The sequence below is a fragment of the Pongo abelii genome, chromosome 15, assembly GCF_028885655.2.
Source record: "Pongo abelii isolate AG06213 chromosome 15, NHGRI_mPonAbe1-v2.0_pri, whole genome shotgun sequence".
Classification (NCBI taxonomy): domain Eukaryota; kingdom Metazoa; phylum Chordata; class Mammalia; order Primates; family Hominidae; genus Pongo; species Pongo abelii.
In genome coordinates, this window is record NC_072000.2 from 106,736,428 (window position 1) to 106,762,829 (window position 26,402).

A 26,402-nucleotide genomic window follows, 5' to 3' on the forward strand; every position below is an offset into this window, starting at 1 on the left:
TTTTTCCCCCCTCTTTTCTTTTCAGAGACATCTTAGGCTTCACATTTCTTCCTCTTGGTTCTACATTTTGCAGCCAGAGCAAGTGGATGAATTTCTCACTCGGTTCAAGTTTCTAGGGTGGTCAGGTGTGCTCAGTTGAACAAAAGCCGGTTGTATAAGGTTGATGCCATTTTATGTCAGGATCCGGCAAGGGCTCCACCTGTTTTTGAAAATTCTACAGTGGAAACAGCTACTAGCTCTGACCTAAATAAGAAGCCGCTCAAAATCTACAGACCTTGGTACGTGCCCAGGGTGTAGTAAAAGTTCTCAATAAATGCCAGCCGATGGCGCTGCTGCTATTATAAGCAAAGTTAGGAGAGCCTGGGGCAGCTGACACTTAAAATAGACACCTGTACACACGATGGATATCACATCTTTTAACAGTCGTGCCAGGCACGTTGTTAGATGCAGGGACACAGCATGGAGGAATCGGTGGAGGTTGCTGCCCTCGAGTTTCCTGAGCTTGAAGGGGTTTAGAATATGCCACGGTGGCATGAAAATTATTTTGAGCAGAAGGCATGTGAATTCCTGAAATCTGGTCGGGTGTGGTGGCTCACACCTGTAATCTCAGCACTTGGGAAGGCCGACGCGGGCGGATCACCTGAGGTCAGGATTTCAAGACCAGCCTGACCAACATGATGAAACCCCGTCTCTACTAAAAATACAAAAATTAGCCAGGCATGGTGGCGGACGCTTGTAATCCCAGCTACTCAAGAGGCTGAGGCAGGAAAACCGCATGAACCCAGGCGGTGGAGGTTGCAGTGAGCCAAGATCGTGCCACTGCACTCCAGCCTGGGTGACAGAGTGAGATCTTGTCTCAAAAAAAAAAAAAAAATTGTGATGATACCCATAATATAAAATTCACCATTAAAAAATAACACGGAAGGGATCATCGTGAATGCAATTTGAGTATTGATGAGGATGATGGCGATCTTTCAGAACCTTCTCTGACGCCACCCAGGCCGCCAGCCTTACTTTACCGGCTTCAGCGCTCATCATACTGTGCTGCAAATGCCAGTTTCCTCCTTCTCGGCACCTAGACTGTATACCCCCCAGGGCGGAAATAGCGATTCACCCACCAGGTGCTCAATAAGGGTTTGTTGACCAGTGGACCACCTGCTTTCCCTGGGGAAAGGAGCTGGGACGTGTATACACACCTGCAGCTACAAGATTCGGAGGGCGCACAGAGCCTCAACCGTAAGAAGGAGAGGCGATCAGGCTGAGGAAGATGGGGCAGTGGAGCTGGATGGATAGAGAGAGGGTGGGTTCATTCATTCGTTCATTCATTCGTTTATTCATATTCATCCATCCATCATTCATGCCCTGAGCGTGCGTTGTGTTCTGGGCAGGGCCTGTGCTGGGCACCGATTGCGTAATATGTCATCTCTCCCTTCAAGGTGCACCCAATCTGGGTGGGTGGGTAGAGAGAAGCTAGGGTGACAAGGCAAAAATTTGGGGGTTGGGAAACACTCTCGTTAACAATTCAAACTGTAGTCCCCTCTCAGATGTACAAATCCAAATGTTTAGGGGTGGGCACAGGACTCTGCATCTCCAGACAGCATCCTCCGCTGATTCGGATGCATGATGACGTCAGAACACTTGGATAGTGTGGTAACTTTTGGGCCAGGGGCTCTGGAACCCCGAAGACCTCCCCCTGGGAGATCCGGGACAGCTCCCGGAGAAGGTGAGTCTTAAACACATCCGTGACAGGCAAGGAAAATAAGGGGGGTCCGCTCTGCTGATCAGCCCTATGAGCCGCGGCGGTTGTCGGCTGGGGCGGGGCACTCCACGACTTTCCCGGCCAGACACGGTCGCCTTCCGAGGTGTCTTGGCCTGCGAGGCACTCGTAGCCCGCCCCTCTCCTGGGTGACGTACATTGGAGACGCCGTCGCTGAGCGACCCAGGTTCGAGTCCCCGCCTCGGCCGCCATGGCGGATGCGGAGCCGGAGGCTGGGGGCGGCAGCGAGGTTGGTGGCGGCGGCGGTGGCCCGGCTCCTCCGGGCCAGAGCGGCAGCGTCGCACGTGTGGCCCCGCTGGGCCCCGAGCAGCTGCGGCAGGTCCTGGAGCAGGTGACGAAGGCGCAGCCGCCGCCGCCGCCGCCCCCCTTCGTGCTGCAGGACGCGGCGCGGCGGCTGCGGGACGCGGCCCAACAGGCCGCCCTGCAGCGGGGCCGGGGCACCGAGCCCCCGCGCCTGCCGCGCCTGCTCCCGCCCCAGGTGAGGCGTCGGGAGGGACGTGGGGAAACTGAGGCCCGAAGGGGGCCGACGCCCCGCGGCGGGGCTAGCTGCTCGTCCGGGGAGGCCAGTATCCGCCCGCGTTAAGACTCAGGGCGTCCCCAGGTTGAGCTTCTTAGGGACGGCGTTCGGCCCCCACTTGTCACCACCCTGGCATTTTCACCCCAGGAGCCTCACTCTAGGAGCGGTTGCTCACGCTGGGCCCTGTGCCTGGAACGCCCTCGTGCCTTCTCTGCCTTCAGAGCCCTGCTGGGGGCTTTTGCGTGCTCCCTAGCTCTTTTTAAAGGCCTTTCACCGCTCGTTCAGCCTTTGTGGAGCACTTAGAGACCGTGTTCCCAGCACTCCCCACTATGTGCAGGAGGTGAAGCCTTGAACACACTTGATGAAGAACGAACATAAGGCAGGTTCTGGGATTGACGTGGGCTGCTTTAGAGTGGGTGGTCCCGTAGGCCAGACACTGGAGCTGAAACATGAATGAATTAAAAGGAACCAACTTAGCTTTTCAGTTGTAAGGTGCCAAGGCCCAGGCTTGGAACAAAGTTAAGCACAATACACTAATTCGCTGCAGGACTTAACATCCTGGGTGATAGTGACAGATTTGTAACCGCAGTACCCAGCACAGTGCCTGATACACAATGTTTGGAATATGTGAAAGTACTCTGTATACTACAAAACGTCCTTTTCCAGTGGGTTTATTTCCTGGGCCACACACCTTTTGGTTGCTAGGGGAGTGATAACTAGAAGATGGTCGCCCAATTCCGGAAGGTGTAGCATAGCGCCTGAAGCCAGAGGGCCTACACGGTCATCTGTAAAATTCCATCCCATTTCAGCGCTGGGGTTGTAAACAAAATTAGTCTTACCCCAAAATTTTCAAAAGAAGAGAGCTTTTTCCACTAGAAGAAACGGGTTAGGGAATAGAATCAGGAACCTTCACTCGTGAGTTTTTTTGACTGATGTTAGCTGCTTAGGGTTGTATCCAGTTAATCACCAAGACTGGAGAGTTGTCTTGCTAAGGTTTAGGAAGACGAGTGTGATTCTGTCCAGATGCCACACTATCACTATCTAGAGGTGTGACCTTGGGTAACTCAACCTTTTTGGACTTTGGTCTGGGTCAGAAGGCTGCAAGATGCTATCTGGGGGCGGCCATCTGCAAAGCCTCTGCTCTGGGCCAGGCACTGTGCTGGGCCGCTTAGTTTTCAGCAGTGTTTTTGCACCGGCATTTTGCAGGTGGGAAACAAGCTCAGGGAGGTTGTGTGGCTTTGCCTAAGGTCCCTCAGGTGTGGCTGCTCTCCCTAGCCCCTGTACTCCTCACCATACCTTGCTGAATATGGCCACAGCTTTTTGGGTTTGGAATCCAAAAATAACATATTTTTCGTAAAGCAAAAGCAAACTTCATCAAGCTTAGGCAGCATGATGGGATTGTATTTTGTAGCTAATCTAATGGAGACGATATAAATTCTACCTGCAATAATGTACCTTTGCAGCACATTCCACTAATACTCTTTCAGCCCCAGCTGTATCATGGAGGCCACAAAGGCAAACTGGATGCGTACTTTGCCCCTCAGTAGTTTATGAACTAACAGGAGATAAAACAAGACCCAGATAACTTCTAATCAAGGCCAGAAAGCTAAAGATAGTGAAAAAGAACTGAATGTATTTAGAGAAAGGGAGATTGTTCCTCGCTGAGGAGATCAGAAGCAGCTTTGTTGAAGAAGTGGTATCTGAACTAGATTTGAAAGGGTGCATCTGAGTTGAAAATGCAGAAGGGGAGAGGCAGGTTCTGGGGCGGTTGGGGATGCATTTCAAGAACCACAGCAGAAGGCCGAGTGTTCGCTGTGGGGGGTGGTGTGGATCAGAAGCACAGACCAATGGACACACTTGGGTCAGATGGAGGCCGCTGTCTCTCCCCATCCTCCCTCTTCCCCACCCCACAGAAATTTCCAGTTCCATCCAACATGCTGTGCCCCTTTTCATGCATCCGTGCATTTACACATGGATGTGTGCCCTTTTTTACTTGGCAAAAATTCCCAGCCTTCAAAATGCCCCTCAGAGATCACTGCTTCTGGGCAGCCCGCCACCTCTGGGCCGTTCCTGCCTCTTGATTGCACCTGTTGTACCATGATGACATTTTTCCTGTCTGCCTCACCTGTCTGCATTCCTTAGGGAAGCTTGTCTGCCTTCAGAATCATCAGTGGAGCTTTTGAAAGGGCAGATCTTGGGGCCTCACCCCAGGAGATCCGATTCAGCAGGTCTGCAGGGACTGAGGCATGGCAGGGGAAACCGCCCCCATCTCAAGGGTGAGGCTAGGACTTGGCTCCTGTGTATGTATTCCACCCAGAAATACTTAGTTAACATTAGCTGAATTAACTAAACATAACAAAGTATCAAGCATAATACCCACAGGGTAAGCCAGTCAGGATAGAGGATAAATACATTATTAGTCTGGCTTTGCCGCTGTGGTTATCCTCAAACAGTAGGGTTTTAGTGTATGTATGTATATGTATTCTGTTTTTGTTTTGGGGTTTTGTTGAGACAGGGTCTTTCTTTCTCACCCAGGCTGGACTGATCTCGGCTCACTACAGCCTTGAACTCCCAGGCTCAAATGATCCTCCCACCTCAGCCTCCCAAGTAGCTGGGGCTACATGCATGCACCATCATGCCTGGCTAATTTAAAAATGTTCTGTAGAGACGGTCCCACTATGTTGCCCAGGCTGGCCCTGAACTCCTGGCCTCAAGCAATCCTCCCGCCTCAGCATCCCAAAGCACTGGGATTACAGGTGTGACTGGCAGTAAAATGAAAGAGATGGGGTTCTTGAAGGATATGCACAGTCAATCTCGTTGTCATTTGATTCACAAGTAGCCCAGGAGTCGGGGACTCCCAGGGCTATGGTGCCAGCTCTCTACAATTCTTCATTCAAAGTGTTGGCTGACCTCTGCTATTTGTACTAGTATAACAAGAGACAGACGAGAGACACACTCCAGCTTGATCTCAGTGAGGATCTTTATTCTGTCCTGTGTGCCATTTTTGTTGATGCTCCACTGTTTGAGGGTCACACCAGAAGGCTGAGTCCAAAGAGGGCCAGTTGGTGGTCCCAAATAAGTGATTCTCAGCCAAGGGCAGTTTTGCCCCACAGGGGGCACTTGGCAATGTCTTCATTGTCAGGACTCGGGATCACTACTGGCATCTAGTGGGTAGAGGCAGAGATGCTGCTGGGCATCCTCCAGCCACCCATGTCAAAGGATTATGTTCTGAAATGTTGGTTGGGAAATTGTGCTCTGGATGATGAGGTTTGCCTCTTTTTCTCCCTGGAGGAAAATGCTCATTATTTCTGCTCTGTGAGGGCGGGAGCCTTGTTTCTTTTGCTTCCCCGTCCTTCTCCCCTAAGCTGTAAGACAGCTGTTTCCCTGACACCTGTAACAGTGTTTCTGGCACGCGGTCAGTGCTCATAAATATTTGTGGGATGTTATTGAAGGTAGTTCTCCCCTTTGGTAGGTGTTTTGCTATTATAGACAGTGCTGCCTTGAACTTCGTAGAACAGAACATCTTTGTGGCCACCTGTGTGTTTTTTTTATAGAATCCAGGAAATGGAATTACTGGGTCAAAAAGCACATGTATTTGAAATTTTGTTAGATATATTTGTAGAAAGTTGTTGAAGATACTCAGCCCTATGCCTAGGTACATGCCCCTGGAGAAAGTCACACATGTACACACAAACATCGTGAAGATTCAGAGCAGAACTTAGGAACAGAAGGTTGGAAACCACCTGTCCATCACTAGGAGACTGGTGTACTCATACTGCAGAGAAAATGAATCCCTGAGACCCACCCATGTTAATGTGGATAAAATTCACGAAGCAAAATGAAGTAAAGAAACCCAGAAAAGCCCTTTCAAGTTGCAGGAGATGATATCATTTATATAAAGTTTAAAAACATTTCAGAACTGAACTATATATTTTTAGAAATATCTGCGTATGCCATATAAATTTTTAAAAAGCATAAGAATGCTAAACAGCACATTCAGGACAGGGTGAAGAAACAGGCATGCAGGTTGGGCAGTAGGAAGCTGGATAACATTGTTCCTTATGGCTTTGTTGTGGCTTCCAGAGTTTCATTAAAAACTTTTAAAAACATGGGCCCACATTATGAATTACGTCTGCTTTTAGAGTACTAAAAACTCCAAGCAAAAACACATGGGTAACGCCAGGCACGGTGGTTTATGCCTGTAATCTCAGCACTTTGGGAGGCTGAGGCGGACAGATCATGAGGTCAGGAGTTTGAGACCACCCTGACCAACATGGTGAAACCCCGTCTCTACTAAAAACACAAAAATTAGCCGGGCGTGGTGGCAGGCGCCTGTAATCCGAGCTACTCAGGAGGCTGAGGCAGGAGAATCGCTTGAACCTGGGAGGCAGAGGTTGCACTGAGCTGAGATAGCGCCACTGCATTCCAGCCTGGACGACAGAGCGAGACTCCATCTTAAAAAAAAAAAATTAGCTGGTCATGGTGGCACACACCTGTGATCCCAGCTATTCAGTAGGCTGAGGCAGGAGAATCGTTTGAACCTGGGAGGTGGAGGTTGCGGTGGCACTCCAGCCTGGGCGACAGAACGAGACTCCATCTCAAAAAAACAAACAAAAAACCAGCCAGGTGTGGTGGCTCACTCCTGTAATCCCAGCACTTTGGGAGGCTGAGGCGGGTGGATCGCCAGAGGTCAGGAGTTTGAGACCAGCCTGAATGGTGAAACCCTGTCTCTACTAAAAATACAAAAATTAGCTGGGGCATGGTGGTACGCGCCTGTAATCCCAGATACTTGGGAGGCTGAGGCAGGAAAATTGCTTGAACTCGCGAGGCGGAGGTTGCAGTGAGCCGAGATAGTGTTGCTCCACTCCAGCCTGGGCGACAGAGCAAGGGTCCGTCTCAAAAGAAAAAGAAGAACCTCACATGGGTAAAACTGTTAAGAAGGCTCTTATCTCTTAACTGGTCATGAAATCAACTTAGTGGATTATGACTAGTATTTTTTAAAAAGTGATGTAGAATAGGGCTAGGCGTGGTGTCTCGCCGGAAATCCCAGCACTTCGGGAGGCCAAGGCAGGTGGATCAATCACTTGACGTCAGGAGTTTGAGACCAGCCTGGCCAACATGGTGAAACCCGTCTCTACCAAAAAATACAAAAATTAGCTGGGTGTGGTGGCAGCTACTCGGGAGGCTGAGATGAGAGAATTGCTCAAACCGGGAGGCAGAGGTTACAGTGAACTGAGATTGTGCCACTGCACTCTAGCCTGGGTGACAGAGTGAGACCCTAATCTTGGAGAAAAAAAAAAAAAAGTGATGTAGAATAGGTACAATCAGCAGGCATTCATATAAGAATGGTAAGTAGTTCCATCAACTTTTTATTTTATTTATGTATACAGATATTTATATACACGTGTACTAGGTCATAATGTAAAATGTATCATTGTGGTCTCTGTTTTTGTTTTTGTTTTTTTCAGATGGAGTCTCACTCTGTTGCCCAGGCTGGAGTGCAGTGGTGCGATCTTAGCTCACTGCAACCTCCTCCCAGGTTCAAGCGATTCTCATGCCTCAGCCTCCTGAGTAGCTGGGACTACAGGAGTGCATCACCACGCCCAGCTCATTTTTGTATTTTTAGTAGAGATGGGGTTTCACCATGTTGGCCAGGTTGGTCTCGAACTCCTGACCTCAAGTAATCGGCCTGCCTTGGCCTCCCAAAGTGCTGGGATTACAGGTGTGAGCCACCAAGCCCAGCTTATATCACTGTGGTCTCTGGTCAGAAAGGTCTGGAAAATACCACCTTAGTACAAACACATTACATCAATTTTTATATGTAAGATGTAATTTAGAACAAATGTCAATAATGGGTTTATGATGAGAGTGAAATTGCAGACATGTTGATAAGCACAATGCTTCTTTTCTCTTTCTTGTCTTTCTGTACGTAAGCAACTAGAAGCCATTTGTGTCAAGGTAACATCTGGAGAAATGAAAGGTCAGGAAAGGCCAATGCCCCTACCGACCACAATCCAGCCCCAAACTGCAAGAAAGAGCCAGCTGCCCCGGGGGAACTCCTGCCTGGTGGGGCTCCATATCGCCAGCCCTCAGCTGCTCAGGGTACAGCCGCTTGTGAGAACCGAGCCACAGTCCTGCTTCCTAAGTGACTTACGCCAACCTCCTGCTCAGGGGTTTGTACAGAGACCACTGCCAGCCCTCCAGGTGGTCCCTGCAAAGAGAGTCCCAGCCCCCAAGGCTCCAAATGAACAGGGCTCCATGTTGACCTGTTTGTCTGCCTCTGACCCGCTGACAGTAACATCTCTTTCATCCAGTTCAGCACATCCATTTATTTCTAACTTGCATACCAGACATACTGAGAAACTAAAAAAATCGTTAAAAGTAAAGACACGTTCTGGACGGGTATCTCGACCTCCCAAGTATAAAGCTAAAGATTATAAGTTCATAAAAACAGAGGATTTGGCGGATGGTCATCTGTCAGATTCTGATGATTATTCAGAACTCTGTGTGGAAGAAGACGAAGATCAGAGGGAGAGGCACGCGCTCTTTGACTTATCGAGCTGCTCCCTGAGGCCCAAAAGCTTTAAGTGTCAGACTTGTGAAAAGTCGTATATAGGGAAGGGGGGACTGGCCCGACATTTTAAACTTAACCCAGGCCATGGCCAGCTGGACCCTGAGATGGTGCTGTCTGAGAAAGCCAATGGAAGCACTGTCCGGGGGTGCACGGAGGAAAAGACACTCAGCCTGACCTCCCCGGGGCTGTCCACGCCAGCGGCTCCATGTGAGGGAGGGGCCCGCTCCTGCTTGGTGACGGAGTCAGCATGCAGTGGCCTGCAGGTAATGTTTCTGTCTGGGTATGTGTCTTTTTATTTGGCCATTCTCGGAGTGCTATAAAGAAATACCTGCGACCAGGTATTTTATAAAGAAAAGAGGTTTAGTTGGCTCACGGTTCCACAGACTGTACAGGAAGCATGGTGCTGGCATCTGCTCAGCTTCTGGGAAGGCCTCGGGAAACAGTCACGGTGAAGGCAGAGTGGGAGCAGGCGCCTCATACGGCCACAGCAGGAACAAGGGGCAGGGGAGGGGCCACACACTCATTTATATTTTTGAGATGGATCCTTGCTCTGTCATCCAGGCTGGAGCACAGTGGCCTGATCTTGGCTCACTGCAACATCCACCTCCCCAGTTCAAGTGATTCTCCTGCCTCAGCCTCTCAAGTAGCTGGGATTACAGGCGCCCGCCACCATGCCTGGCTAATTTTTGTATTCTTGGTAGAGATGGGGTTTCACTATGTTGGCCAGGCTGGTCTTGAACTTCTGACCTCAGGTGATCCGCCTGCCTCAGCCTCCCAAAATGCTGAGAGTACAGGTGTGAGCCACCACGTCCGGCTACCATACACTTTTAAACAACCAGATATCATGAGAACTAACTCACTGTCATGCTAAACCAGCCATGAGGGTTCTGCCCCCATGATCCAGCAGTCACCTCCCACCAGGTCCCACCTCTAACTTTGGAGATTACACTTCAACATGAGATTTGGTGGGGACACAGATTCAAACCAAATCAGTCCCAATCCCTGCCCCTGCCTGCTCATCATCCTTACACTGACCTTTACGGTGTCTGATGGGGATTCAGGCGAAGGCTCAAGCGGGACCAGAATCATTCTAGTGGAGGATCTGAGACCCCCACGTTGTCTGCACTGCTGCCAAACAGGCCAGGAGATGTGTGTCTTCTGTGTGCCAGCATGATTTAGTGAGCACGTCTGATGGGAATGCATCCGTCAGCTCTAGGTTTGGTCAGTAAAACCAGTGGCAGTGGGCTCTTGGCTGACGCTGCCATTACAGAGGGTGTTGTTGAGAAAAGGAGTCCCCAGGGGTGCCTCTGGAGTGTCAACAGCCCCTGGCTGCTTAGCGTGTCCTCTCCCCCTTCTGCCGCTTCTGAAACTCCCAATAAAGTAGGTGTGAGTCGCTATGAATTTGCATTATCACATCAAAAATTTTTTTCTAAAATATTTTATTGAGCCAGATGCAGTGGCTCACACCTGTAATCCCAGCACTTTGGGAGGCTGAGGCGGGTGGATCACCTGAGGTGACGAGTTCGAGACCAGCCTGGCCAACATGATGAAACCCCATCTCTATTAAAAATACAAAATAAGCTGGATATGGTAGCACATGCCTGTAATCCCAACTACTTGAGAGGCTGAGGCAGGAGATTCGCTTGAACTTGTGAGGCAGAGGTTGCAGTGAGCCGAGATCGTGCCATTGCACTCCAGCCTGGGCCTGGGCAACAACAGCGAAACTCCATCTCAAAAAAAAATATATATATATATATTATATATATATATGTACACACACACATATATAGTAGTAAAATACACATAGCATGACATTTACCATCTTAACCATATTTAAGTGTGTGGTTCAGGGGTATTAAATACATTCACAGTGTTGCGCAACCATCACCCCCACACATCTCCAGAACTCTTTTCATCTTCTAAAACTAAAACTCCGAGCTTCACGTTGGGCTAAGTGAAAAAGAAACAAAAACCGAAAACTCTGTCCCTGTAAACACCAACTCTCCATTCCCTTTTCCCCCAACCCTGGCAGCCACTATTCTACTTTCTGTCTTCTATGATTTTGACTACTCTAATTTCCTTGTAGAAGTGGAGTCACAGGATATTCTTCTTTCTGTGGCTGGCTTATTTCACTTTGCACGATATCCAAGGTTTATGTTGTAGCAAGTGTCAGAATGTCCTCCCTCTGTAAGACTGAGTAATATCTCCCCGTGTGTACATACCTCATGTTGCTTATTCATCTGTCAATGGGCACTTGGGTTGCTTTCACCTTCTGGCTATTGTGAATGATGCTGCTATGAACAAGGATGTTCAATTACATCTTTGAGACCCTGCTTTCTATTTTTTTTTTTTTTTTTTTTTTTGAGATGGAGTCTCGCTCTGTCACCAGGCTGGAGTGTAGTGGCGCGATCTCAGTTTACTGTAACCTCTGCCTCCCGGGTTCAAGTCGTTCTCCTGCCTCAGCCTCCCGAGTAGCTGGGACTACAGGTGCGAGCCACCACGCCCAGCTAAGTTTTTGTATTTTTAGTAGAGATGGGGTTTCACTATGTTAGCCAGGATGGTCTCAATCTCTTGACCTTGTGATCCACCCGCCTTGGCTGCCCAAAGTGCTGGGATTACAGACGTGAGCCACCACGCCCGGCCCAATTTCTTTGCGTATATATCCAGAAGTGGAATTGCTAGATTTTAAGTGGAATTATTTTCTTTATTTTCTTTTCAAATTGTTCATTGTTGGTGTTTAGAAATGCAGCTGATTTTGTGTATCTACTTTTTTTTTTTTTCAGTCTGACTCTGTTGCCCAGGCTGGAGTGCAGTGGTGTGATCTAAGCTCTGCAACCTCTGCCCCCTTGTTTCAAGCAATTCTCCTGCCTCATCCTTTTTAGTAGCTGGAATTACAGGCATGTGCTACCATGCCTGGCTAATTTTTGTACTTTTAGTAGAGACAGGGTTTCGCCGTATTGGCCAGGCTGGTGTCCAATTTCTGGCCTCAAGTGATCTGCCCACCTCAGCCTCCCAAAATGCTGGGATTATAGGCATGAGCCACTGCACCTGGCCTCATTTATTAATTCTATTATTGTGTGTGTGTGTGTGTGTGTGTGTGTAATCTTTAGGCATTTCTACATATAAGATCATATCTGCAAATAGAGATACTTTTACTTCTTTCTTTCCATTTTTTTTTCTGAGACAAAGTTTTGCTCTGTCGCCCAGGCTGGAGTGCAATGGCATAATATCAGCTCACTGCAACCTCCATCTCCTGGGTTCAAGCGATTCTCCTGCCTCAGCCTCCCGAGTAGCTGGGATTACAGGTGCCCGCCGTCATGCCCAGCTAATTTTTTGTATTTTTAGTAGAGACAGGGTTTTACCACGTTGGCCAGGCTAGTCTTGAACTCCTGAGCTCAGGTGATCTGCCTGCCTCGGCCTCCCAAAGTGCTAGGATTACAGGCGTGAGCCATTGCGCCCGGCCTCAGATTTTCTACTTCTTTGTGATTTAGTTTTGGCAGGTTTTGTGTACGTAGGAATTTGTCCATTTCATTTAGGTTATTCATGTTGTTCAGTAGTTTGTAGTATTTAGTATTCTATTATAATTCTTTTTTTATTTTTATTATTATTTTTTGAGACGGAGGTTTGCTCTTGTTGCCCAGGCTGGAGTGCAATGGCATGATCTCGACTCACTGCAACTTCTGCCTCTTGGATTCAAGGGATTCTTCTGCCTCAGCCTCCCTAGTAGCTGAGATTACAAGCATCTGCCACCCTGCCCAGCTAAGTTTTTGTATTTTTAGTAGAGACGGGGTTTTACTATGTTGGCCAGGCTAGTCTCAAACTCCTGACCTCAGGCAATCCACCTGCCTCAGTCCCCAAAAGTGCTGGCATTACAGGCATGAGCCACTGCTCCCCGCTCTTTTTTTTTGGGGATAGAGTCTCACTCTGTTGCCCTGGCTGGAGTGCAGTGGTGCGATTTCAGCTCACTGCAACCTCCACCTCCTGGGTTCCAGTGATTCTTCTGCCTCAGCCTTTAGGCATGCACCACCACACCTGGACAATTTTTGTAATTTTAGTAGAGACAGAGTTTCACCATGTTGTCTAGGCTGGTCTCAAACTCCTGACCTCAGGTGATCCACCCGCCTCGGCCTCCCAGAGTGCTGGGATTACAGGCATGAGCCATCGGGCACACCTGGCCTTTATTTTATTTTTCTACATTATTATTCCTATTTTCAGAGGAGGGAATTGTCAGGGAATGAGGAAATAGGACATGAGGACAAGGCCAGATCTAGGGTTCTCTTCAAAAGCCATGTAGATGCATGGAGACAGAAAGTAGACTGGTGGCTACCAGGGCCTGTCGGGAGGGAGGAAGGAGGAGTGACTGCTAAGGGGTACAGTTTCTGAGCTGGTGAAACTGTGTTGGAATTAGATAGTGGTGATGGTTACAGAATTTCACAAATATTTTATATCCACTGAATTATATACTTTCAAAGGATGAATTTTATGGTATTTTAAATCTATCCAGTAAAATAATTTAAAAGTTTAAAAAGTCATGGATAAGTAATGAATTAGGAACAAAATTCAGGTCAGGTTTTAAGATGACAGTCACATCAGAGAAATCTTTTTTTTTTTTTTTTTTTTTTTTTTGAGACAGAGTTTCCCTCTTGTCACCCAGGCTGGAGTGCCGTGGCACGCTCTCAGCTCAATGTAACATCCGCGTCCCAGGTTCAAGTGATTCTCCTGCCTTAGCCTCCCAAGTAGCTGGAATTACAGGCTCTTGCCACCACGCCCAGCTATTTTTTTGTATTTTTTAGTAGAGATGGGGTTTCACCATGTTGTCCAGGCTGGTCTTGAACTCCTGACCTCAGGTGATCCACCCGTCTCGGCCTCCCAAAGTGCTGGCATTACAGGCGTGAGCCACCGCGCCCAGCTCCAGAGAAGTCTTTTGTTTCATTTTGGTCAACATCCCAGGATTACAGTTTGCTACCCCAGATTTACACAGGCTAGCTAAGATATAGATATAGATATAGATATAGATATAGATATAGATTTTTTTTTTTTGGAGACAGGGTCTTACTCTGTCACAGTGGTGCAACCATGGTTCACTGCTGCTTCAATCTCCAGGGCTCAAGTGATCCTCCCAACTCTCGAGCACCACCATGCCTGGCTAATTTGTGTGTGTGTGTGTGTGTGTGTGTGTGTGTGTATCAGGTCACTTGCTCTGTTGCCCGGGCTGGAGTGCAGTGGTGTAATCATGGCTCACTGCAGCCTCAACCTCCTGGGCTCAAGGAGTCCTCCCACTTCAGCCTCCCAAGTAGCTGGGATTACAGAACACACCACCAGGCCTGGCTAGTTTTCGTATGTTTGTAGAGATAGGGTTTTACCATGTTGTAGAGGCTGGTCTCAAACTTCTGGGCTCAAGCAGTCCTTTTGCCTCGGCCTCCCAAAGTGCTGAGATTACAGGCATGAGCCACTGTGCCTGGCCAATTTTTTTTTTAACTTAATTTTTTTTTGTAGAGATGGAGTCTCACTATATTGCCCAGGCTGGTCTCCAACTTGTGGGCTCAAGTGATCCTCCTGCCTTGGCCTCCCAAAGTGCTGGGATTACAGGGGTGAGCCACTGCACCCAGCCTACCTAGCTAATATTGATCCTGTGTCCAAAAGTGATATTTTGTTGGGAACATTTAAGATGCATTGATTGTAGTTAATATGTCTTGATTATGTGAAGAAGAAATAATTTAGCAAGTTCATTGCTTTTGACTTGACATTTTTCTGCTTTAAGGCTTTCATGGCAGGAAAGGAGGGAGGGCAGCAAGAGTTGAAAAACTGCCTGTGGGGTACTGTGTTCACTACTTGTGCCTCAGCATGATACAGTATACCCATGTAACAAACCTGCACGTGTACCTCCAAATCCAAAATTTAAACAAACAGGTTTTTTTTTTTCTTTTTTTTTTTTTTTTTTGAGACAGAGTTTCACTCTGTCACCCAGGCTGGAGTGCAGTGGCGCCATCTTGGCTCACTGCAATCTCCGCCTCCCAGGTTCAGGTGATTCTCCTGCTTCAGCCTCCCAAGTAGCCAGGGCTACAGGCACGCGCCACCACGCCTGGCTAATTTTTTGTATTCTTAGTAGAGATGGGGTTTCACCATGCTGGCCAGGTTGGTCTCAAACTCCTAACCTCAAACGATCCACCCGCCTTGGGGTCCCAAAGTGCTGGGATTTCAGGCGTGAGCCACGGCACCCGGCCACTGAAAGGTTTTTATGGGGTATATAAAGCATGCTTGTTTTATTTTACTTTTGGGTGTGCCACACTGTCTAGAATGGTCAGTCTGTAGACGTTGAAGAGACATTGCCATCTGAACCAGAAAATGGAGCTCTTTTGGGATCAGAGAGATACCAAGGACCTAGAAGACGCACATGCTCAGAGACCCCTGCAGAGTCCTGCACAGCTGTCCTCCAGCAGAGAAGAGCCGCTCAGCTACCTGGTGGCCCTGCTGCGGCAGGGGAGCAGAGGGTGTCGCCAAGCAAAGCCAGGCTCAAGGAGGTACCTCACTCTTAAACCCTGCGCCTGAAACCCGTGTCTTTAGCATGAATGTGGCAATTTACTATCAGTTTCTGAATCACCTAAACAGTTCACCTGAAATGTCATTGCATTAAGTGTGTGATGATGCCAAGGACAGTAATATCTGAACTAATTCATACTCTTACCTGTTTAAAGTGACTATACGGCCTTTGGTGTAGCTCCAAAAGCTGCTTTACTTGATAAGTTTTGGAATAATTATAACCTGTGTTTATATGGAAGCAGTTTAGAAAACAACGGAAGTGGTTTTCAAGACCATTCTTTTTTTAGACAGAGTCTCACACTGTCACCCAGGCTGGAGTGGTGCCATCCCGGCTCACTGCGCTCCTCCACCTCCCGGGTTCAAGCGATTCTCCTTCCTTAGCCTCCTGGGTAGCTTGGATTACAGGCACCTGCCAACCACACCCAGCTAATTTTTGTATTTTTAGTAGAAATAGGGTTTCACCTTGTTGGTCAGGCTGATGTCAAACTTCTGACCTCGTGATCCGCCCACCTCGGCCTCCCAAAGTGCTGGGATTACAGGCATGAGCCACCATGCCCGGCCTTCAGAACCATTCTTGACTTACAGATGATAATTTCTCCAGAAATGGATATTAATTTATACATTTACTGGGTGTCCATCAAGTGTCAGTCCCCTGTTCTAGGGATGGAGGGGACAGTGTGCACAAGATAGACAGGGCTCTGCTCTTAGGGGAGAAACAGGACAGTCAAACCAGTCATCTGCCAAAACTGTCAGTTGAGGCCGGGCACGGTGGCTCACGCCTGTAATCCCAGCACTTTGGGAGGCCGAGGCAGGCGGATCACCTGAAGTCAGGAGTTCAAGACCAGCCTGACCAACATAGTGAAACCCCGTCTCTACTAAAAATACAAAAATTAGCTGGGCATGGTGGCAGGCGCCTGTAATCCCAGCCACTGGGGAGGCTGAGGGAGGAGAATCGCTTGAACCCAGGAGGCGGAGGTTGCAGTGAGCCAAGATCATGCCATTGCACTCCAGCCTGGGGGACAACAACGAGACTTCGTCTCAAAAAAACAAAACAAAAAAAACTGTCAGTTGAACCTAAGTGTTAAGCAGAAAATTGTGGAGTTTCCCTGTCTGCTGTTATTAAGCTCATACAGAATTTAGGTCAGTCCATGAAAAGGTAATATCCCATATTCCCACCTTCTCCCACTTCCTGTGGAGTTGAAAGTCAGCTGGTCACTTCTTTCAAAAGGTTTTTGAAAGTCTTAATTAAACATTTTTGTCTGACAGTGAAAAGATTTTTCTGTAGCTTTTCTGCTTGTTTTGCGAGCATCTGTGGCCCTCCTCTGAAGCCCTTCCAGCCCTTCCAGGCCTTTGCAGCTCCTACTCAATCTCTTGCTCTCTCCCTAAATGCCGATGTGTTTTTTTTGTTTTTTTTTTTTTTTGAGAGAGGGTCTCATTCTGTCACCCAGGAGTGCAGTGGCTCAATCATGGCTCACTGCAGCCTCCACCTCCCAGGCTCAATTGATCTTCCTGCATCAGCCTCCCGAGTAGCTGGGCCCACAGGCGCACACCCCTACACCCAGCTAGTTTTTAATTTTTTTAGAGACAGGGTCTCATGTCGTCCAAGCTGGTCTCGAACTCCTAGCCTGAAGTAATCCTCCTGGCTTGGCCTCCCAAATTGCAGGGATTACAGGCGTGAGCCACTGCATCTGGCCTTCTAAGCACTGATCTTGTGACCTCCCTGGACCTTGGAAGACTCCCTGTTTCTAGGACTTCCTCAGCTTCCCCCTCACTTTATTGCTTCCCTGGGGATCTCACCGTCCTCCTGGTTTCCCAGGCCTTCTTCCCTCTACAGACTCCCACGCTTCCTGTTCAGACTTCTGTGGTGCCTCAGATCTCTTCATTGAAACATCTCCACCTGACTGTCCTGTGAACCCCTCTGCCTTTCATGTCTGAGCAGGGCCCACAGGCTGGCTTTCTGTCCACCCCTGCATTGTCAGGGGCCGCTTCGCCTACCCCAGGCTCAAGCTGGGAACCCAGAGCCATTCTTGACTTTCTCCTTCACTCACCCCTCCCCATGTCCTGTGGTCGCTAAGCCTGGAGGGCTGTGCCCTCCCCTCATCTCCCTCCCCTGCCACCCACATCCCTCTCCTTACCTGAGTCCTCATCTTTTCTTGCCTGTACTTTGCGGGTAGTCTTGACTGCCTGCCAGGCTTCCAGCCCTGCCCCATCCTCTGCACCACCACCCGAGGCACCTTCCTAAAACCTCTCTCCACAGCTGCCTGGAGAAGGGAATCCAAACCCTTTGGCCCCTCTCAGCCTGGGCCTGGGTTGCCTTTCAGCCTTCTGGCCTGCCCGTCTCCAGGCGCCGCCTCCAGCTGTGCTGCCCCCTCACCTGAGCATGCGGCACAGCCTGGGTGAGTCCTGGAGGGCAGGATACATATCTCCTTATCACCATGTCCTTATTCCAGGGCCTGTGCCCGGGACAGTGCCCAGAGCTTGTCATGGGGGACCCAGAATGGATCATAGTACTTCATTAAGGAGCAAACAAGTGAAATAGTTAATAAAGCAGAATGTTTAGTTACTTGGTCACTGAAATTTTTGGAGAACTTTCTGTTTTTTTATGTTGTATATTGCACCAACTTGTTGGCTATTGGGAAATTCTTGCGGGACATTCAAAGGCATGAAACGCTTTCCCTTGGTAGTTCCTCCAGCAGTGTGACCGGGAGGATCTGGTGGAATTGGCTCTACCTCAGCTGGCTCAGGTTGTGACTGTGTATGAGTTTCTTCTGATGAAGGTGAGTACTCTTAGTGTTTCTAAATGATAGCGAGATGATTAGAAGTTATTTAGAAATAATATTATTATTTATTAATTATTTTTGAATAGCCTGCATAGTTGTTAATTTTATTTTTGAGACAGGGTCTTGCTCTGTCACCCAGCTAGAGTGCAGTGGCGCCATCATAGCTCTCTGCAGCCTCAAACTGCTGGGCTCCAGCAATCCTTCCACCTCAGCCTTCCAAGTAGCTGGGACTACAGGCATGCACCATCATACCCGGCTAATTTTTAATTTATTTAAAAAACTTTTTTTTGTAGGGATGGGATCTAGCTTTGTTGCCCAGGCTGGTCTCAAACTCCTGGCCTCAAATAATCCTCCTGCCTCGGCCTCCCAAAGTGATGGGATTATAGGTGTGAGCTACCGTGCCCAGCTCATAGTTGTTTCGGAAAGAGCCAGGCCATTTGGAATCGTTTTCCTTTTCCAGGACAGCTGAAGTGAGCCTGCTGGTCACACACCGTGCCTGGTGTGGGGGCCGCTGCCTGGGTAGCTGGGTGTCTCGGGCAGGTGCCTGTTCACTCCCTTGACTTTTAACTTGGTACGGGAGGAATGGAAGTGGCAGCCACAAATAATGGCCATCCTAGGCTCTCCTGGAGCCCACTCGCCCCAGCTGGCCTCTTCTGCCCGGGGCTCTGCTCCCTCTGAGCCCACTCTGAGGCTGCAGCCCAGGCTGCCTGTGCCCCACACTGCCTCCGGAGCTGACAGTCCAGCCGGGGCTCAGGGCCTTTCTGCCTTCCCTTCCCACCCTGTCCAGGAGCTCACCCGTGCCCTACATGGCCCCCACCCAAGGCTTGTTTGTTTCTTGGGCTGCTTCTCCCATGGCCGTCCTGGCTTGTCTGGACCATGTGGGGTACACAGTAGGTGCTCACCGGGGACTGAAGGAAACACACACCACTGAGGGCTGCTGAGGGGTTAAGGAACCGAAACTTTGTTTAGATTTTCTTCTGTATTTTCCATATCAGTGCCTCGAGTTTAAACTTTTTTTTTGGTCTTTATCTTCACGAAGGTTGAAAAAGATCATCTAGCAAAGCCTTTTTTCCCAGCTATATATAAGGAATTTGAAGAATTGCATAAAATGGTTAAGAAAATGTGCCAAGATTACCTCAGTAGTTCTGGTCTGTGTTCCCAGGAGACCCTGGAAATAAACAATGATAAGGTAACAATCTCCCATGGCAGAAAGAGTTTTGCTCATAGAGTTAGCCAGAAGAAAGAGGGGCCAGGTGCAGTGGCTTATGCTTGTAGTCCCAGTGCTTTGGGAGACTGAGGCAGGTGGATCACTTGAGGTCAGGAGTTTGAGACCAGCCTAGCCAACATGACAAAAGTAAGTCTCTACTAAAAATACAAAAATTAGCTGGGCATGGTGGCACATGCCTCTAATTCCAGTTATTCAGGAAGCTGAGGCACAAGAATCGTTTGAACCTAGGAGGCGGAGGTTGCAGTGAGCTGAGATTGCACCATTGCCCTCCAGCCTGGGTGACAGAGACTCTGTCTCAAAAAATAACTCCATGTATGAAGGAGAATGTTTTAGTAATGACATTTTCCTATTCGACTTCATTTTAGCTTTTTCCCATCAAGTGAAAATTTTTTTTCTTTTTGTTTTTTTTTGGGAGATGGAGTCTTGCTCTGTCGCCCAGGCTAGAGTGCAGTGGTGTGATCTCAGCTCACTGTAACCGCCGCCTCCCAGGTTCAAGCAATTCTCCTGCCTCTGCCTCCCAAGTAGCTGGGATTAGAGGCGCACGCCACCACGCCCGGCTGATTTTTTGTATTTTAGTAGAGACAGGGTCTCACCGTGTTGCCCAGGCTGGTCTCGAACTCCTGAGCTCAGGCAGTCTGCCTGCCTCAGCCTCCCAAAGTGCTAGCATTACAGGTGTGAGCCACCACACCCGGTCCCCAGTTTTTTTTTTTTCTTTTTTTTTGAGACGGAGTCTCACTCTGTTGCCCAGGCTGGAGTGCAGTGGCACGATCTCGGCTCACTGCAAGCTCCGCCTCCCAGGTTCACGCCATTGTCCTGCCTCAGCCTCCGGAGTAGCTGGGACTACAGGCGCCCACCAAGATGCCCAGCTAGTTTTTTGTATTTTTAGTAGAGACGGGGTTTCACCATGTTAGGATGGTCTCGATCTCCTGACCTTGTGATCCACCCACCTCGGCCTCCCAAAGTGCTGGGATTACAAGCATGAGCCACCACGCCCGGCCTTTTTTTTCTTAAAGCAATAAATGCTTTTCCAGAAAACTCAAAAATGAAGATAAGCTAAAAGAAAATGGAAAACACCATAATCTTCCCACTCACTGATGATCAGAGTTAAAACCTCAGGTATCATTTTCTTCTTTTTTTTTTTGTTTTGAAACAGGGTTTCCCTCTGTCTCCCAGACTGCAATGCAGTGGCACAATCACAGCTCACCGCAGCCTCAACCTCCCGGTCCCAAACAATCCCCCCACATAAGCCTCCTGAGTAGCTACAGCTGTGTCACCATGCCCAGCTAATTTTTAAATTTTTCATAGAGAAGGGGTCTCGCTATGTTGTCCACTCTGGTCTTGAACTCCAGGGCTCAAGTGATCCTCCCTTCTTGGCCTCCCAAAGTGCTGGGATTACAGGCATGAACCACCACGCCCGGCCCTGTTTTCTTCCTTATGTGGGTTTTTGGGGATAGATTATGTAGGGGCCATTCATTTTTATTTGTGGTGGTTCCGACACAATTCTCATTTCAGTGTCATTGTTACTATCAAATTGCCTTTAGCTACATTGGATTTTTTTGGGTGTTTTTGTTTTTTTGAGACAGAGTCTCGCTGTCACCCAGGCTTGAGTGCAATGGTGCCATCTTGGCTCACTGCAATCTCCCCTCCTGGGTTCAAGCGATTCTCCCACCTCAGCCTCCCGAGTAGCTGGGACTGCAGGTGTGCACAACCATGCCCAGCTAATTTTTGTATTTTTAGTAGAGACAGGGTTTCACTGTATTGGCCAGGCTGGTCTCGAACTCCTGACCTCAAGTGATCCACCCACCTCAGCCTTCCAAAGTGCTGGGATTACAGGCATAAGCCACCATGCCCTGCCTTATTTTCTGAATTATATATGATGAAAATGTAAAAGGTTTTTGCTAAGCCTCATGTAGATGCCCTCCACAGCAGTCACCTGTGTGTTTTTTAAACTCTTGAGTTTAGCAAGTGTGGGTATCATCCTGCTGTGAAGCAGAACTCGGCGCACACACACACTGTACATGCCCTACAGAATCCGGCTTTTTAAGCAGCTCAGACTGTGCCATCGCCTCTTGGTAGCATGACAGTGGCTCAGTTTGTGAGGGGACACCATCCAGGTTGGTCTGCGCAGAACCCATATGGCCCGTTTTCTCCTTTAACCTTGTTCTGCCGCCCTTCCTGCTGTGCTCACCCCCATCTCATGCTCTGTGGGGTTCTCTTTATAACATCCATGTAGAAATGATAACAGCTGTCTCTTAACACTTTCACATCTGGTGTTTTACATAGGCATTGCACATGGAGTCAAATCTCTTCTTCACAAAAGCCTTTCCAGGTAGCTGTAATCTCTTGTCTGGATAAGTCAGGGAGATGGACAAGGGAGACTCAGGAGATGGTGGCTCACCAAGATCGCCCAGGCCGTGGGCAGAGAAGCTGGGATCCAGCTCAGGCCCCCAAACCCATGCCTTTTTACCAGCTGGGGAGGGAGATCTGGGTGTGGGATGGGCGGGATCGTTTTTCTGAAGAGACCAGTGAGAAGTCAGTAAAGGAGGGATAGTGGGAAAGAAAGTTACCGTGGTATCAGCTAACATTATTAAGCTTGTGATAGCGTTAAAGAGAGTGTTTTAAATGTTTTGTAAAGACTGTTCTGGGCTGAGCACGGTGGCTCACGCCTGTAATCCCAACACTTTGGGAGGCTGAGGCGGGCGGATCACTTGAGGCCAGGAGTTCAAGACCAGCCTGGCCAACATGGTGAAACTCTGTCTCTACTAAAAATACAAAAATTAGCCAGGCGTGGTGGTACATGCCTGTAATCCCAGCTACTCAGGCGGCTAAAGCAGGAGAATCACTTGAATCTGGGAGGCGGAGGTTGCAGTGAGCCAAGATCATGCCACTGCACTCCATCCTGAGCGACAGAGCAAGACTGTCTCAGAAAAAAAAAAAAAAAAAAGGAGGAGTCCTCTAAATTGTGCTCACATAGAACCTTCTAGTTTTTATAATCCATTTTTATCATCAGCTAGTCCATCTAACATTATATTGATCTTCATCTTTCTCATTGTTGAGATAGTATCTCACAGTAGGTGAGGAACTTTGTAGATTTAATTCTATGAAGTCGTTTAATTCTTGCATGTGAATGTGCTTCTAGGGGTGTGTGCTGTTTGGGTGAAGTTTATTCTCTTGGCCCATTTCTTTTGAGGTTGCTGAGTCATTAGGAATCACAGAATTCCTACAGAAGAAAGAAATACACCCAGACAACCTTGGACCCGAGCACCTCAGCCGAGACATGGATGGGGAGCAGCCAGAGGGAGCCGGCAGTGAGAAGAGGGAACATGAGGTGGGCACAGCTGAAGTGGGTGCCAGGTGACTGTGCACGGTGAATTAGCGTGGTTTGGCTTCTTCCATTCACACCAGGAAGAGGAGGTACAGGTTTGCCTGTTTCTTCCTATTCTAGCTGATTGGGTCTTCTCTTCACAGGCTGCGGAGGAGGGACTGGCGTTGGTGAAAAGGCCCAGAAGAGAAGCCCTGTCCAACGATACCACTGAATCTCTTGCTGCCAACAGCAGAGGCCGGGAGAAGCCCAGGCCCTTGCATGCTTTGGCCACTGGTGAGGGTAAAATGCTGTTTGTGGGGTGTATCCATGGCCTGGCAGCCCTGCTGACATGCACAGATGTTCCCAGGATTGCCACTTTTCAGGTTGGGTGACCTGTGCTGGATTTAAGGGGACCCTCTGGTTTCTCAAGTTTCATTCCAGCCTCCCAGTGTTCTATCATTCCAGATTCATTCCCTGCGAGTCTTGGGGTCTTCAGGGTTTTCTAGAGTGCTTTGTTAAAATGGAGAGCCACAGGCCAGGTGCAGTGGCTCACGCCTATAATCCCAGCACTTTGGGAGGCTGAGGCGGGCGGATCACCTGACGTCGGGAGTTCGAGACCAGCCTGGCCAACATAGCAAAACCCCGTCTCTACTAAAAATACAAAAAAACTAGCTGGGCGTGGTGGCGTGTGCCTGTAATCCCAGCTACTTCGGAGGCTGAGGCATGAGAATTGCTTGAACCTGGGAGGCAGGAGGTTGCAGTGAGCCGAGATGGCACCACTGCACTCCAGCCTGGGTGACAGAGTGAGACTCCATCTCAAAAAAACACAAAAACAAAAGGAGAACCACCAAGTGGTGGTAAGCAGGCTATACCAGGAGGGTCCCAAGAGGTTAGGCTGCGATGCGTCCCAACGACACATCCATCTACGGCTTGGCTTTCACGAGACTTCGCTGGACATGCCAGCTGAGATTTAACATTTGAAAACAAGATAGGTTCTGGCTTTTATTCTGGCTCTAGCCAGAACCTATCAACTAGGCACTTAAAAATTATATATATAAATTTTTTTTTGAGACAGGAGTCACACTTTGTCGCCCAGGCTGGAGTGCAGTGGCACAATCTCGGCTCACTGCAACCTCTACCTCCTGGGTTCAAGCAATTCTCCCGACTCAGCCTCCCCAGTAGCTGGGATTACAGGCACCCGCCATCATGCCCGGCTAATTTTTTTTTGTATTTTTATAGAGATGGGGTTTTATAATTTTGGTCAGGCTGGTCTGAAACTCCTGACCGCAGGTGATCTGCCCACCTCGGCCTCCCAAAGTGCTGGGATTACAGGCGTGAGCCACTACGCCAGACTTTTTTTTTTTTTTTTTTTTGAGACGGAGTCTCTCTCTGTCACCCAGGCTGGAGTGCAATGGCGTGATCTCTGCTCACTGCAACCTCTGCCTCCCAGGCTCAAGCAATTCTCCTGCCTCAGCCTCTTGAGTAGCTGGGATTACAGGCGTCCACCACCACATCTGGCTAATTTTTGTATTTTTAGTAGAGACAGGGTTTCCCCATGTTGGCCAGGCTGATCTTGAACTGCTGACCTCAAATGATCTGCCCGCCTCAGCCTCCCAAAGTGCTAGGATTACAGGCGTGAGCAGCCACCGTGCCCAGCCTGATGGTGATTCTTAATTGGGGCATGTGTGGGAATTACCTGGGGAGGTTATTGTGAAATACAGGGGCCTGGACCTCTGGGAATTCCAGGTCTGCCGATAGGGTTGTTGGGAGGGTGTGGATATGAGTATTTGGAAAGGCCTCTTTGGGCGATTCTCCAGCTCACTCTGATGAAGAACCACCAATCATTCATTCAGTGTTGGCATAAAATCACTGTTGCTGGGTGTGGTGGCTCATGCCTGTAATCCCAGCACTTTGGGAGGCTGAGTTGGGTGGATCACAAGGTGAGGAGTTTGAGACCAGCCTGACCTACATGGTAAAACCCTGTCTCTACTAAAAATACAAAAATTAGCTGGGCATGGTGGCACACGCCTGTAATCCCAGCTATCAGGAGGCTGAGGCAGGAGAATTGCTTGAACCCAGGAGGTGGAGGCTGCAGTGAGCTGAAATTGTGCCACTGCACTCCAGCCTGGGTGACAGAGCGAGACTCCATCTCAAAAAAAAAAAAAAAAAAAGCACACTGTCGAATGGCTCTTAGAGCGTATTTTTAATACAAAATCTGTCTTTGTGAATAGAGAATAGAGACGTATTTTTTAAAATTGCTACCAATCCCAAGGAGCAAGGAGCATCGATGCTTTGACTTTTCTGCAGGGCAGGTGACTTGGCCTAGTTGGTTTTGGGTGGTGAGTGCAGTGAGTGGGCCATGACACAGTACATGCCATGTTCACCTGTTTCTCAAAATGTTTAGGTTTTTCCCCTCCAGTAAATGTGACTGTCTCTCCCCGTTCTGAAGAAAGCCATACAACGACGGTTTCTGGTGGCAATGGGAGCGTGTTCCAGGCGGGCCCGCAGCTTCAGGCACTGGCTAACTTAGAAGCCAGGAGTGGGTCTATAGGTGCTGCTCTCTCATCCCGGGATGTCAGTGGGCTGCCTCTTTATGCTCGGTCAGGAGAGCCTGGGAGGCTGACCCAGGCACAGGTGGCAGCGTTTCCTGGAGAGAATGCTTTGGAACACTCTTCAGACCAGGACACCTGGGACAGCCTGAGGAGCCCGGGTTTCTGCAGCACTTTGTCATCTGGTGGTGGAGCAGAGTCCCTGCCGCCTGGGGGGCCTGGACATGCAGAGGCAGGACACCTCGGCAAGGTTTGTGACTTCCACCTGAACCACCAGCAGCCCAGCCCCAGCAGCGTCCTGCCTACAGAGATTGCAGCCCCTCCGCTTGAGAAAATTTTGTCTGTGGATAGCGTGGCAGTGGACTGTGCCTACAGGACTGTGCCCAAGCCAGGGCCTCAGCCTGGCCCACATGGATCACTGTTGACTGAAGGGCATCTCAGAAGCCTTTCGGGGGACTTGAACCGGTTCCCCTGTGGGATGGACGTGCACTCTGGCCAGAGAGAACTGGAGAGCGTGGTTGCTGTCGGCGAAGCCATGGCTTTTGAAATTTCCAATGGGAGCCATGAGTTACTGTCTCAGGGACAGAAGCAGATTTTCATTCAGACTTCCGATGGGCTTATCTTGTCCCCTCCAGGGACAATAGTGTCTCAGGAGGAGGACATTGTCATGGTGACTGATGCAGAGGGGCGTGCCCTGCAGATGGGCCCACCAGAAGGAGTTCCTCTAGAAGCTGTGGAGTCGCTCGTCACCGTGGAGCCAGAGCCCTCACAGCGAAGTGGAGTCAGATCCTAGATTTGTCTGATTTTATCCAGAGAAAGTCTATGGCAAGCAATGTATATTTTTCTAATGTGAATATTGCACAGATGAACCTTTTATTTATAAAGAATAATGTCTTTCTACCCTGCTGTCTACATTTTTCTATGGAGCTTGTCATAATAATAGCAGATGTTACCTGATCAGGAATCCCTGTAGCGCGTCTGACGCTCATGAGTTTTTCATGATGGTGATGAGTAGCACTACACTGTCACCTGATGATTGGCCCTGCTCCATTTCCCTTCTTTCCTGGGAGATATGCTGCTTTTCCACCAGACTTGCTCCATACTAGAAGCTTCTTTTCGGTTCAATTAAAAAG

The 26,402-nt window shown here is 49.0% G+C and overlaps 1 protein-coding gene across 4 annotated transcripts; it reads left to right on the forward strand.

The window, feature by feature from the left end:
* The first annotated feature begins 1,934 nt into the window (after positions 1 to 1,934).
* ZNF839 (zinc finger protein 839) lies at positions 1,935 to 26,169 on the forward strand. 4 transcript variants are annotated; one of them, XM_024231461.3, is made up of 8 exons: positions 1,937 to 2,255; positions 8,229 to 9,131; positions 15,165 to 15,389; positions 18,093 to 18,185; positions 19,228 to 19,377; positions 22,607 to 22,744; positions 22,885 to 23,014; positions 25,125 to 26,169. In XM_024231461.3, exons 1-8 carry the CDS (start codon positions 1,968 to 1,970, stop codon positions 26,060 to 26,062), a joined length of 2,865 nt encoding a protein of 954 aa, XP_024087229.3. In that variant the 5' UTR covers positions 1,937 to 1,967; the 3' UTR covers positions 26,063 to 26,169. The 4 variants fall into 4 exon arrangements, with proteins under 4 accessions (XP_054386549.2, XP_024087230.3, XP_024087229.3 ...); XM_054530576.2 differs by lacking the exon at positions 1,937 to 2,255 and adding an exon at positions 2,262 to 7,949; XM_024231462.3 differs by lacking the exon at positions 19,228 to 19,377 and having other exon boundaries at positions 1,936 to 2,255.
* Positions 26,170 to 26,402: the final 233 nt, after the last annotated feature.